Genomic DNA, 13,500 nt, shown 5'->3' on the forward strand with positions numbered 1-13,500 from the left:
ACTGTAAGGTAAATATGCGAAAGATCTAGATATATAGGTTGGAATTTTATTTACTTTTACAGAAATGCCTCATAATAAACTCCAGTTTGCGTTAAACAAATTTAATAATAATAATAGTAGAAGATAAGTATATTAATCATGATTTATTTTCCTTCTCAAAACAGTCTTAAAAGTAACTCACGCGAGAGGACGTTTTACAAACTTATCTGATGTTTTATTTCGCTAATAATTACTAAGTGCTGACACACTAACTTTTAGAGTATCAGTGAACGAATTATAGATTAAAACGCGGAAACATCTCTGACAAAAGATTCTTTAACTGCAAATAAAACTAACGGCTTGATTAGCTGTAACAATTCGTATTTTACGACGGCAAGTTAATTCTTAATGCTTGAAGACTTGTAATGTCCACATTCAAGACACGATCCCCGTGACAGACACTGAAAATAGCCCACAGTATAACTTTGCGCTAAATCAAATAAATAAAACTCTCAGTGTAGTTTCACGTGTATCCTATGAGAATAAACACTATAAACAAGCATCATATATTTAGGCTACTTTTATTGTGTTCTGTCCAATATTATTAGCTTAGCTTAAATATATTGATGAAGGAATGTTTATTGCCACAGCAACATCTCTAATAATATGTGACATTTGCCTTGTACATACAGAGCTATCTATTTAAATATGCACTATACATACATCTAATAAAGTCCGATGTCTAAAGACTGCTAAAACTAATCACATTGTCGAACATTTCACTAGTCTTTGTTTAGTTATTTCTCACTGGAGGCTCATGATTCGGCGAATAAATTCGTTTGATAGGTAGGAAGTCAAACCTACTGATATTCTAAGGATGAGCCATAACATCAGGCAAATTCGATAAAGTTTTGAGTTATTTATATTTAGTTATTATTCATCAAATTCCTTAAGGATAATTAACTAATTCTGAGTCCTATATTTATAATACTCATAAAAACTATGTAATATATGTCAAGTTAAAATATCCAGAAAGCTACTTTAGGTACTGATATTTACTCTCAGATGTCTATTTCAAACTGTTCGAGACCCTTATAATGTTTATTCCAATCACATGGTTTTGTAGTATAAAATAAATGTGTTATGAATTTACAATTAAAAATATTCCAACTATATCTAACTATATAGAGACTTGACTACGTTATATTAGAAATAGTTTTGAATACGCAAATCCACAAGTCATGTAACAACTCTATGTAGAGGAGCGAACAACGTTTCGAATTACATCTTTCTTTCTTTGTGAACCTGATGATGACTAAAGAAGGTCGAAATGTTGTTTGCTCCTCTACATAGAGTTTTCTCTATCTATACCAGCCTTTTTTACATATATATAAATCTAAGAATGTTTCTAGTTAGTACATAGCTAAGCAACTTGTAACTGAAATCCGTATTGAGTTAAATGGAGTGGGGAGGTTATTCGTACAAAATTCACTACGCCATTCATAATACCTTCTTAATCTCAAACTTCATTCATGTTCTTTGCTCATTAAATATTGTAAACCTTGGGAAAACATCTCTTCGTACATAAAGAACATAACGAGCTTTGACACCAAGCTTAAACATATCTCACTGTTTTAAATGTGAGTTTCCTCTAAAGCAACGCTACAAAATATATATTTTAACTTACGAGAGAGACAGTCGAATGACTGTTATTGATGTCAGATACACATTATATTTCATATGAACTACAATTCAAAATCATGTTCGAATTTATGAAACAAAGTAAGTCGATAATTTACTATACATTACCAGGCAACGCTATTGACTTTTGATATCTTTTTACAGTAGAAAAAAATTACTTTTAAATACAACAATGAGCAGGAAGGCTCTTATTAACAGGAACTATTTATGAATCGGAACAAGAGTCATTTAGCATTGTAACTTTTTGTCTGTTTTCGTAAAACCCTAAAAAAAAATACAGGAACACAAACAAAATATACTAAAGAGTTTTATCAAAGACAGTTGTCCGAATCAAACTTCCACCGTAAAAAAACTGCAAATCCAATAACTTGTGACAAACAACTCTATATGCCATAGTTATCATACAAAAGATATATTAAGAAAATTTGGAAATTTCCATGAATTACTAGTTGCTTATAATTTAGGTGTCGGAAAACAGGACAAATAATTACAAAAGATGTAATTTATCAGGTCTCAGGTGATTGTCTCTGACTCGATGATCACTTCTATACAAATATGTTATATTTGTCTCCCCGCGGATTAATGAGAAAAAATAATTCCTGTAGCCACCTAAGAACAAACATAGAAATGGGTAAAAATAAACAACACTATATATATGTGTTTGTGTCTATGTATGAATGTCATACCTAATCAGAAAACGCAAACAGTTTAACCACAGGATCACAGAATAGATGCTATTGGTCCACTATCATCTGACGTAAGCAATCACCATTTATATTTCATGGTTCAACATATTTGCATTTTGTTGTGAATGAAAAACTATTAGCTTTGTCTTAGTCTTGGAGTTGTATTGTTTTTTTTCGATTGTATTCATTGGACGGTTGTAAAAAATCTAACAATGTCCACGAGACATCTTCTCCATGGTTATGGTTGTCATGTATTTAGCCAAATCTTCCAACTCATATTGTTCCAAGAAGTTAAAAATTTCGATTATCGATTTATTCTGTTCCAACAAATATCTAAATATTTACATTTAATGGCAAATTTTACCAATTAATATATTATTTACTAAACTCATAAATGAAAAATCAAAATATCTACTCAATCAGATTTTGCACAATTTCAAAAAGTCTCTTATAAAACTATTTGCCCAACTCCAGTTATTTTGTCAGATTTTCTTAAATTACAAACTGTAGTATAATTAAACACTGACACGTCTTGTTGTTTTACTGGATTCATTAAAATACCAAAACGCCCGTGTATATACATACGTCTTTACCAAACTGTTTTATGCAATTTGACGTACCATCGTTAAAAATTACATTAATGCCTGTTTCTTTTATTCTTATTCCCTTCGCGGGTTCGAATCCCGGTCGCACCAAACATGCTCGGCCTCCCAGCCGTGGGTGCGTTATAATGTGACGGTCAATCCCACTATTCGTTGGTAAATGAGTAGCCCAAGAGTTGGTGGTGAGTGGTGATGACTAGTTGCCTTCCCTCTAGTCTTACACTGCTAAATTAGGGACGGCTAGCGCAGATTGCCCTCGAGTAGCTTTGCGCAAAATTCAAACAAACAAACAAACAAACAAATCTTATCCCCTTTGATACAATGTAATCTCTACTTCAAATCTACGTAATAAAATCATAGAGGTTTACTATATGTCGTGTAAAATGCTAAGACTAAAATTATCATAAGAATCGAAGTTGTTTTTAAATATTTTTCAAAAGCGTTGAATCTTCCGTTTTCGAACTTTCAAATATAAATTAAAATATGTATTTATATGTTAATATGCATAAAAAAAGTCACGAGAGTAAAATTATTTTATGGTTTCTTTATTTCAGCGCAAATGCTACGTAATAGGTTATCTACACTCTGATCAGTGGGGAGAATCGAATCTCATATTTTACCTTTGTAGTTACGTAATTTGAAAATCATGTTTGTCAATCCCCTCACGGGGAGTCAGTGATAGTCGCCCGACTGTCCTAAGAAATCATTTCTCGACCTTTAACTCTAGATAAAGAATTTTTGTTCACGTCTTGTCACTGAGAAATTAAAAATAAGTGGTCAACAGAAATATGCTCGTTAAACGAATAAATACATGACAATAAGTGCCTAACTTTTGATTTGTTCTTACCATGAAATACAATGAACATTAGTAATATCCAACTGACGTCATAAAAATTGATCAAAGAAACAAGTTTAATTTTACCCATCTGAAACACTTCTCAATAGTTCATCACTGTATTCTTTACGAAAGCCATATTGATTTATTTGTAAAGTCTATAATACCACATACTATTAATGTGCTATATCAGTACGAACAGATGATCTTTATTTTTTGTAAAAGAATACAATAGAAAGTTTTATTTGTAGTTTTATCAAAAGGTCATGATTTATTAAGGTAAGGGTGGTTGACACCGTATATGTCGGTTGTCATATAAATATATGAATTCTACAGGGTATTGAATTTTCTTTAACGTTAGAAAAAATACTTTTGAACTGTCAAATCTTATGCTTGAATAAACGTATTGAGTAGATTCACTGGAATAGAGAAAAAACTCAAGCACTCATGAACATGTGTGAATCTAAAGTAAAATTATACACCAGAATTCCAATGGCACATCTAAAGATCAAGAAGACTCACGAAGGTAGAAATAAAACTTAATTAAATTCCAGTTTAAAACAAAGTTTTCAGGTGTTAACTCGCTTCATGGATTACATACATTGTCGGTTGTACAAATAAAATTTAATTAAATTCCAGTTTAAAACAAAGTTTTCAGGTGTTAACTCGATCCCTTCATGGATTACATACATTGTCGGTTGTACAAATAAAACTTAATTAAATTTCAGTTTAAAACAAAGTTTTCAGGTGTTAACTCGATCCCTTCATGGATTACATACATTGTTGGTTGTACAAATAAAACTTAATTAAATTTCAGTTTAAAACAAAGTTTTCAGGTGTTAACTCGATCCCTTCATGGATTACATACATTGTCGGTTGTACAAATAAAACTTAATTAAATTTCAGTTTAAAACAAAGTTTTCAGATGTTAACTCGATCGCTTCATGGATTAAATACATTGTCGGTTGTACAAATAAAACTTAATTAAATTTCAGTTTAAAACAAAGTTTTCAGATGTTAACTCGATCGCTTCATGGATTACATACATTGTCGGTTGTACAAATAAAACTTAATTAAGTTTCAGTTTAAAACAAAGTTTTCAGGTGTTAACTCGCTTCATGGATTACATACATTGTCGGTTGTACAAATAAAACTTAATTAAATTTCAGTTTAAAACAAAGTTTTCAGGTGTTAACTCGCTTCATGGATTACATACATTGTCGGTTGTACAAATAAAATTTAATTAAATTCCAGTTTAAAACAAAGTTTTCAGGTGTTAACTCGCTTCATGGATTACATACATTATCGGTTGTACCAATAAAACTTAATTAAATTTCAGTTTAAAACAAAGTTTTCAGATGTTAACTCGATCGTTTCATGGATTACATACATTGTCGGTTGTACAAATAAAACTTAATTAAGTTTCAGTTTAAAACAAAGTTTTCAGGTGTTAACTCGCTTCATGGATTACATACATTGTCGGTTGTACAAATAAAATTAAATTAAATTTCAGTTTAAAACAAAGTTTTCAGGTGTTAACTCGCTTCATGGATTACATACATTGTCGATTGTACAAATATTACATTCTTAGCTCAAAATTCAATTTGGCGTCTACGAATTAAAGCATTTAAAAGTGAATAAAATTTCTAATTTTGTTTTTAAGCATCACGTTTTCTTGTTATCATTTTCAGCAAACAATAAAGTTTTAGAGATATATAAACTTAAAAGCTTCTTTTACAACAGAAAATTTATTATACAGAGAAAATACGTTTATTTGTGTTTACGGTTGTCTTTTGTTTCAAGTATTTATACTGTGTTAAGAATTATATTATACTCTTTAAACACACTTGAGACAACTAAACGAGATTGTGTGTTTGGTTAGTAATTATGTTCAAATACGTTTATATGCCTTTTATGTCATAAATAACACTTACTTACATTTACAACAAAAAACTGAGGAAGGAACCTTTTAGCTTGATGTCTAGCATACCACTTGGTGACCATTCTGAAAGCTAAAGAGGTAACAACTGGGAAATTAATGGTAGTAAATTCGAGATATGCCTAATTATTGCAGTCCAAAAGCAAGCTTATACAAGATATAACTTTAATATACACTGTGTATTATTTGCAGCAATTTAAAGTCCAAAAGTGAGATTCTTTGTAGGATCCCGATTTTCTAACATAAGTTTGATATAGTTGAAAAATTGTGTTTTCACTTCTAATTCTCTTTTGGAAGTCATACGGGAAATGTACTTCGATTACACTCATTATGTGATGTTGTATTACAGAAATTCAAGCACGATTCGAACCAACACTACCAAAGTAGCTAACGACTTGAACTTGACACTCATTTGATTGGTTAGGAATCACATTTGTTATGATTGAACATATCGTCATTACTAAGCACACAAGTGTTTCGTATTTTTGTTGTTGTTTTATATATACGGTGACAAAATTAAAAATTCAGATAATTATTTGGAATACTAAATTGTTTCTACAAGAGGTTTACAAATAGAGTATGTGAATGAACATTTAATAATAACAATACTCAAACCATCAGTACCTCGTGCTAAGGCTTTGTATAAAATAACTAATTTTTTGGTTAAATACAAGTATATCAATTAAGATGAATTTTCAATGTACAATTTAAACTCACCAATATAACGGACACCTCCATCACGTCTCATAATGACTTTCCGGCCATCGGTATTTTCTACTGTGTGTTCATCATAATACATTCCTCTGGAGTCAGCGACACTTCTGGACCGTCCGGCAGCACGCCACCTAGCGGGGAGAGTTGAACCTTGTTCAGAGCCTGATTTCTTTTGAGTCTCACGTTGAGCACGCTTTAAAGTGTCACGTGTTATTTTTCCACTAGCCACTTCATTTGAACGACTTGTTAGTAATCCATTTTGACCAGCATCACTGCCACCATCAGTATCTCCACTTCGATGGTTAGAGTTTTTTAGATTACTCAATCTTTTTAACTCAGCTGAATCTAATGAACGGCTCGGCTGAATTACTTGATTAGATGTATGTTTTCCTTTATGTTCCTCTTGAGATGCAGATTTTCTCACGCCTTTTTCGACACCAGAGGGTGACGATTGGTCTTGTTCGTCTGATTGAATAGTCTTTTTATTCTCATCAGATCGAGTTCCAGAAGGCATACTAGTGCTTCGGTGCATGGCGAACCTTCTGATGCTGAAAGGCATCTTTTACGAACTTTATGGACTTTTTTTCAAGCACTTGCAATCGATTAGCTGTGTAAAAATAGATAAACCGTGTAATGTATTTCATTTATTTAATTTTATGATGCATATATATCTTAATTCGTAATTTTCTTTTCAACTTATATCATTTTAAGTAAGTGGAAAGTATTTCAAATGACAACATTGAAATGTGTTATGGTTTTATTTTTAGCTCTTCTATATTCCATATTTCTTATGTAGACTTATTCTTAAATATTTAGTGTTAATCAAAGGCTCTCCTTACTTGCCCCTCAGTGTCCCACAATGGTATGTTTGCGGACTCTAGAAATCGGGTTTCGATACCTGTGGTGTGCAGAACACATATAACCCATTGTGTAGCTTTGTGCTTTATTCCAAACAAACAAACCAGACAAACTCTCCTTACTTCCTAAATTGACATTTATTCTAACGGAAACAATAAACTGGATTGCAACTATTATGTAAAGTAAAACTCAGTTGGCCATGACTATTATGTAAAGTAAAACTTAGTTGGCCATGACTATTATGTAAAGTAAAACTTAGTTAGCCATGACTATTATGTAAAGTAAAACTTAGTTGGCCATGACTATTATGTAAAGTAAAACTTAGTTGGCCATGACTATTATGTAAAGTAAAACTTCAGCCATGAAGTAGTGTCCGAGATTCAAAAAAATCAAAGAAGAGCACCTAAAAAAATCTTGTTCTGTAAGGTACAAGAAATGTTGTTTATTTCGCTGCCTTAACTATTGTATTTCAAATGTCAGATACAGCTTATCTTACTAACACTGCTAAGTTTATGTTAAAGTACGCAAATCTCATTCCCTCTAAAACTAAGTATTTTCTCAACACAAATACATCAAAAAGCGATCAAACTTTGATTGCTTTACGTGTGCAACTAGTTTGCTCTTTCCAAGACTTCTTGTCATCGATCCGCAGTGTAACTGAAGCATGAAAGTGGTGAAACAAAACTTTTGTTGTAATCGCTTTGATTCAATAGTTTTAAGCTAACACAGCTGCATCTATGAGTTTTGCTAATTCCTTACTATTCTATACCTAGTTGGATATTCATTAAATAGCTGAACACGTAATTGTAAGCTGAACATGAAAAATATCCCTATAAACAACAGTCTTCTTTTTATTAAAAAAAATCAAATATTAAGAGAAACCCCAGTAAAAAGATCACAAAATATAGTACCTAGTGTAGAGTCGAATTTAAATAGCCCTGGAACACTGAAAAGTGACATCATGACTTATTAAAAAAAAAACGTAATTGAAATGTATAGGTTGTTACAAAATTTTATTCCAGCACAGAGTTATTGGTTTGTTTTTAAGTTTTAAGATACACAAGGGGCTCTGTGTGCTGTGCCTACTACAAATATCGTTCTAAGCCTTCAAACATACCGCTGGACCCCAACATAAATATTTAACATACAAAAAGAGGTAAGTAAGCTAAATAGCGAGTTCATTATGGAGTTCATACATGAAGAAGATAAGAAAAACATCAAATATCATTTCTTAAAATTCAACTCGGTATTGGGCGATTAAGTAATTTTCATCTTTATTTCATGTGGATATCCACTATTTATACAAAGAGCAATTTAAATTAATTAACTTTTTTTTTCCATCTTACTTCTTCGAATCTACTTTCCATAAATTCTGCTATGGTAAATAGCGTAGGGGAGCAGATCCCCTATCATAGAAACAAAATTATATTTTATCTTTATCTATATAATAAATAAACAAACACAAACTTCAGTAATGTGTACATAATACGTAAATTAGTTACATTTTAAATATGCGTGCACGTAAAGATTACTTGTTAATATATTATATAGTTCACAGGGTTGCTTACTTTCCACACAGTATAAAATAATACTAAATTATTTTTAACTTAGATTTCATTATACGTATGAATAATCGTCGTTCATCAACTAAAACGTGTAACAGATAGATCTGGAAGTTCGTGAAAACTATTGTAAATGGCCGGACACGGCCAAGCGGGTTAAGGCATTCAAATCGTAATCTGAGGGTTGCAGGTTCGAATCCCCGTCGCACCAAAAATGCTCGCCCTTTCAGCCGTGGGGGCGTCATAATATGACACCCAAACAAAAACTATAGTGAATTACCATCAATTCACTTATAAGAATAAAAAAAAAAACTGAACCAATATGGGTAATTATAACAAAATAATTTAAAGCCAGCTCACAATAATCCATAGAATCCTTACTTGGTCAAGAATAATAAAAACGCATTTCTCTAATTGTGTCTCTTTATGTGAACATAAAGTTCACATACGTACTTATGCAACCCTTGATTGACCACGCGTACGCATACTTTTGAAATAAACAGAACTGAAATATTTCTTACTCATGATGTTATACAAGTGAAGATAAACTATGAAAACAAGCTTTCAATATAACATTACTTAACTAGATAAAATGTCAAGAAAAACACAACTAAACCAACTGACAACAAGAGTTTTTATGACGAATAATACCCGATGCCACAACTTTATAGATTCTCCAAGACACGAAGTTGCCAAACAAGTACTTTTATTTGAAAATCATTCAGTGAGGGATTCATCTTCAATGACGTTTGACAAATAACCAGATGTTTCAGATACGACGTTAGCCACATACACACACACTTAGCTTAAGGCATAAACCAAATGTTTTCCGACAGGATCCATCTTCCCACTTAAAACCTTTTGACATTTGGTGTGTTCACCTTTAGGGAAATGGTATAATGTAAGGTAGACATATCTGAAGGATATTACAGCTCGTAGCTGGGTGGTTGTACTTGGTGATGTTGGCAGTATTAACTTCATAGCGCCAATAATGCAGATAGATTTGTCTGTTTGTATATAAAGCCTGTCTCTCGAAGATAATTGGATTTTACAGTTTGTGACTGATTTCGTGATAAGAGTAGTTTTTAAACCGGTTCAAGTTGTTTCATATGTCTCTTTTGCGTTTATGAACTTGTTACTTATTCGAAGTCATGAAACTCTTATACCTTTATTAGGCCGTGGGAGCGTTATAATGTGACGGTCAATCCCACTATTCGTTGGTAAAAGAGTAGCCCAATAGTTGGCGGTAGGTGGTGATAACTAGCTGCCTTCTCTCTAGTCTTACACTGCTAAATTAGGGACGGCTAGCGCAGATAGCCCTCGAGTAGCTTTGCCCGAAATTCAAAAACAAACAAACAATACCTTCATTAAATCAGACTGTAAATGTGTTAAACTATAAAAGTTTAACTGTAAATGTGCTTTGTAGGTAATAATGCCAACCTTTAACTCAGTCACAAAAAAAAAATTAACACCCTCATATGAATAGCATTAGATACATCAAGAAATATGTTTGAGATTAGCCAAAACAAGCACTGATGTTGCGATTAAGATAATTTGAAAGCATAGAAAGTTAGCGTGTACAGAGTAGCCTCAATACTGTTTCCGCTACCTGACGGTTAAAATCAAGAAATTCAAGACCATAGTTCCACTGGTACTTTAAACAAGTAGTTAAATTTATTAATCTGTTTATCAAAAGAGAGTGAGGCAGTCAACTGAAAAGTTGAAGAAATGAAATTAAGTCTGAACAACCTACAAATAAATCATTAGAAAAGAGCCAACGTTAGCTAAACTTTTATTACATTCTTCGCTTTAAAAAATAGCATACCGAATAAAGAAAAACTTCACTTAAGAGAAACGCATCAAATATCACTCAGAAATCAACTAAAAACAGCACTATATCATTCCTGTTGACATATTATAACTTCACGGATCTGCACCACACTTGAATAGGCGAAACTGAAACTTGATGGAAATTAAAAATTCTTAGGAAATTATGCCGAAAGCAACCAGTGAAATTTTATTTTAAAAAAATTGAAATGTTGGTTTGTATGCTATAGCATTTTTACAAAATGTATTGTTTAACGATAAAAATGTTCATACTATTTTTATTTCATTCTCTCTCTCTCTCTCTATATATATATATATATATATATATATTATCTTCTGATAAACGACAGACATTGAACGAAATGTAATCCATGAACAATGTTTGATCATCATAGTTGCTGGAAAAAGAACATATTAAACAAAAACACGGTATGCGTTTAAAATATTGTTCTTATGATTGGAAGATTTCATATCGACCGTGGCCCAGCATGGCCAGAAAGTCAAGGTACTCGACTCATAATCTGAGAGTCGCGGATTCTAATACCCGTCACACCAAGCATGCTTGCCCTTTCAGTCATGGGGGTGTTATAAATTGACGATCAATCCCACTTTGCGTTGGTAAAATAGTAGCTCTAGAATTGGCGGTGGATGGTGATGAATAGCCGCCATCCCTCTAGTCTTACCCAGCTAAATTAGGTAGGGCTAACGCAGATAGGCCTCAAGCAGCTTTGCGCGCAATTCAACCCATATCGACCGTTATATACTTTTGACGGAAGGACCGATAAACCCTACAAAAGTGACCTTTTTTTGGAAAATGTCAGTATTAGAGTCAAAAGTTTGGAACCTCATAATAAAGTAGCAAACAAATTAAATTATTCAATTCTGTAAATTATTTAGAAGATTCTACTGCTTTAAAATTTCTTTTTCTAAATTAATATAGAGCATAGTTCTGATCAATTACAAGTTATTCAATCATAATTTTCTACTGTTAAAAATGTGTGGAGGATGGCATACAGATATATTTTGAAATTGAGAGGTCGGTTTTTATAAAGACAAAATCAAGCTAAGAACTATGTACTACAAAAAATCACATGCTATATATAACAAAAGTGGTTATTCATGACCAGTTGGTACTCAGAAAATCATTATATAAAGTTACATTTTAAAGTATTACAGAAGAACATTCTTTGTTTAGAATTCAGCACAAAGCTACACAATGGGAGCTGTCAACCAACATCGAGGAAGGAAATCAAAAATATTATATTTCCATAATTATGCCTTTTATAACAACAGAACAGATTTATACCTTCAAAATCCCCTAATTTTTAGTTGATACTGAAATATTTTCGATAAGTCATATACTTAATATGCAATTCGCGCTGTTTATTATGCATAGATAAGTTGGTAAGTAGTGTAAAAACTGTAAAAACGCAATTTAAGGCTTATCCTCTACACGAAACTAAGATCTGTTTCGCTTTGTTTTTTTTTTAATTAAAATTAAAATTTTTTTAATTTCACACAAAGCTACTCAAGTTATCTGTACTAGCCGTCCCTAATTTAGACAAGAGGGAAATCAGCTAGTTATCACCACCTACCGCCAACTATTGGGCTACTCTTTTACCAAAGAATAGTGGGATTGACCGTCACATTATAACACCTCCACGGCTGAAAGGGCGAGCATGTTTGGTGTGACAGGAATTCGAATCCGATACCCTCGGATAATGAGTCGAGTACCTTAACCATCTGGCCATACTGGGCCAATAATACAGGTCCAACTGAGATTTGAGCTTGGATTGCTGGATGCAAAGTCCTGAGTGATAACCATTACACCATGGGACCCAACATGCCATTTTCCCCGAAACTAAGACGCCTTTTGGATACAGCCAAACACAATGTAAGCGTGCAACAGGATTATCAGTCTAATGATAGCAGAAACTAGGCCCGGCATGGCCAGGTGGTTAAGGCGCTTAACTCGTAATCTGAGGGTCGCGAGTTCGAATCCCCATTACATCAAACATGTTCGCCCTTTCAGCCGTAGAGGCGTTATAACGTACCTGTTAATACCACTATTCATTGGTAAGAAAGTAGCCCAAGAGTTGGCGGTGGACCGTGATGACTAACTGCCTTCCCTCTAGTCTTACACTGCTGAATTAGGAGCGCAGATAGAACTGGAGTAGCTTTGCGCGAAATTCGAAAAACAAACAAACAGTAACAGAAAGCTGATGGTTAAAACTGTTATTCCACGCGTTTAATTTTCGTACAATATTACAAAAGCCATATAAATTTGAAAACGCTACTTTCGCTTTCGTATAAATAAAAATAAATTCCCGACTGTCGGATAATAAATCCGTCATCAAGCTTGACGACTGATGGAAGGAAGCAGTCATCTCTAAAAATTCAACTCTTTTGTTTTTGTTTTGCCAAGTACAATCATATACTACGATAACAGAAATATACTTTTTCTGTACTTTTTCCAGATCAATATTAAGTGTTTTTTCTTTATATTATGACTCTAAAAACACAGTTTCTTGTTTACTTTCTATGGCGAGAATTAAAGTAATTTATATTTAGTTTGTTCATCTAGTGTAATAAAAAGTAAAGCCGCACTATAACTCTGTAACTTTAGACAGCAGACAATCGATAACAGTTATCCATATAAAAGTTGTTAAATTGTTGCAATAACAGATCTCACGTGACATTATAGTATATCCAGATAAGTATTAAAACAAATGCATGCACACACATCTGTGTTAGTGGCTCATAAGCTGTCTTTATAGCGCATGTTAACATGTTTTGA

General features: G+C 32.7%; 1 protein-coding gene across 8 annotated transcripts in view; it reads right to left on the minus strand.

The window, feature by feature from the left end:
- LOC143234172 (coiled-coil domain-containing protein AGAP005037-like) overlaps positions 1 to 13,500 on the minus strand; it is a 417,090-nt gene that overhangs the window by 298,512 nt on the left and 105,078 nt on the right. For all 8 annotated transcript variants that reach the window (XR_013018535.1, XM_076471312.1, XM_076471309.1 and 5 more), the window contains exon 2: positions 6,460 to 7,063. Coding sequence is in view for 7 of the 8 variants with exons in the window: in XM_076471312.1 (XP_076327427.1) it covers positions 6,460 to 7,015 (556 nt within the window). In the remaining variant the exon portion in view is untranslated. The remainder of the gene's footprint in view (positions 1 to 6,459; positions 7,064 to 13,500) is intronic.

Source organism: Tachypleus tridentatus, chromosome 12, assembly GCF_004210375.1.
Source record: "Tachypleus tridentatus isolate NWPU-2018 chromosome 12, ASM421037v1, whole genome shotgun sequence".
NCBI classification, from domain to species: Eukaryota; Metazoa; Arthropoda; class Merostomata; order Xiphosura; family Limulidae; genus Tachypleus; species Tachypleus tridentatus.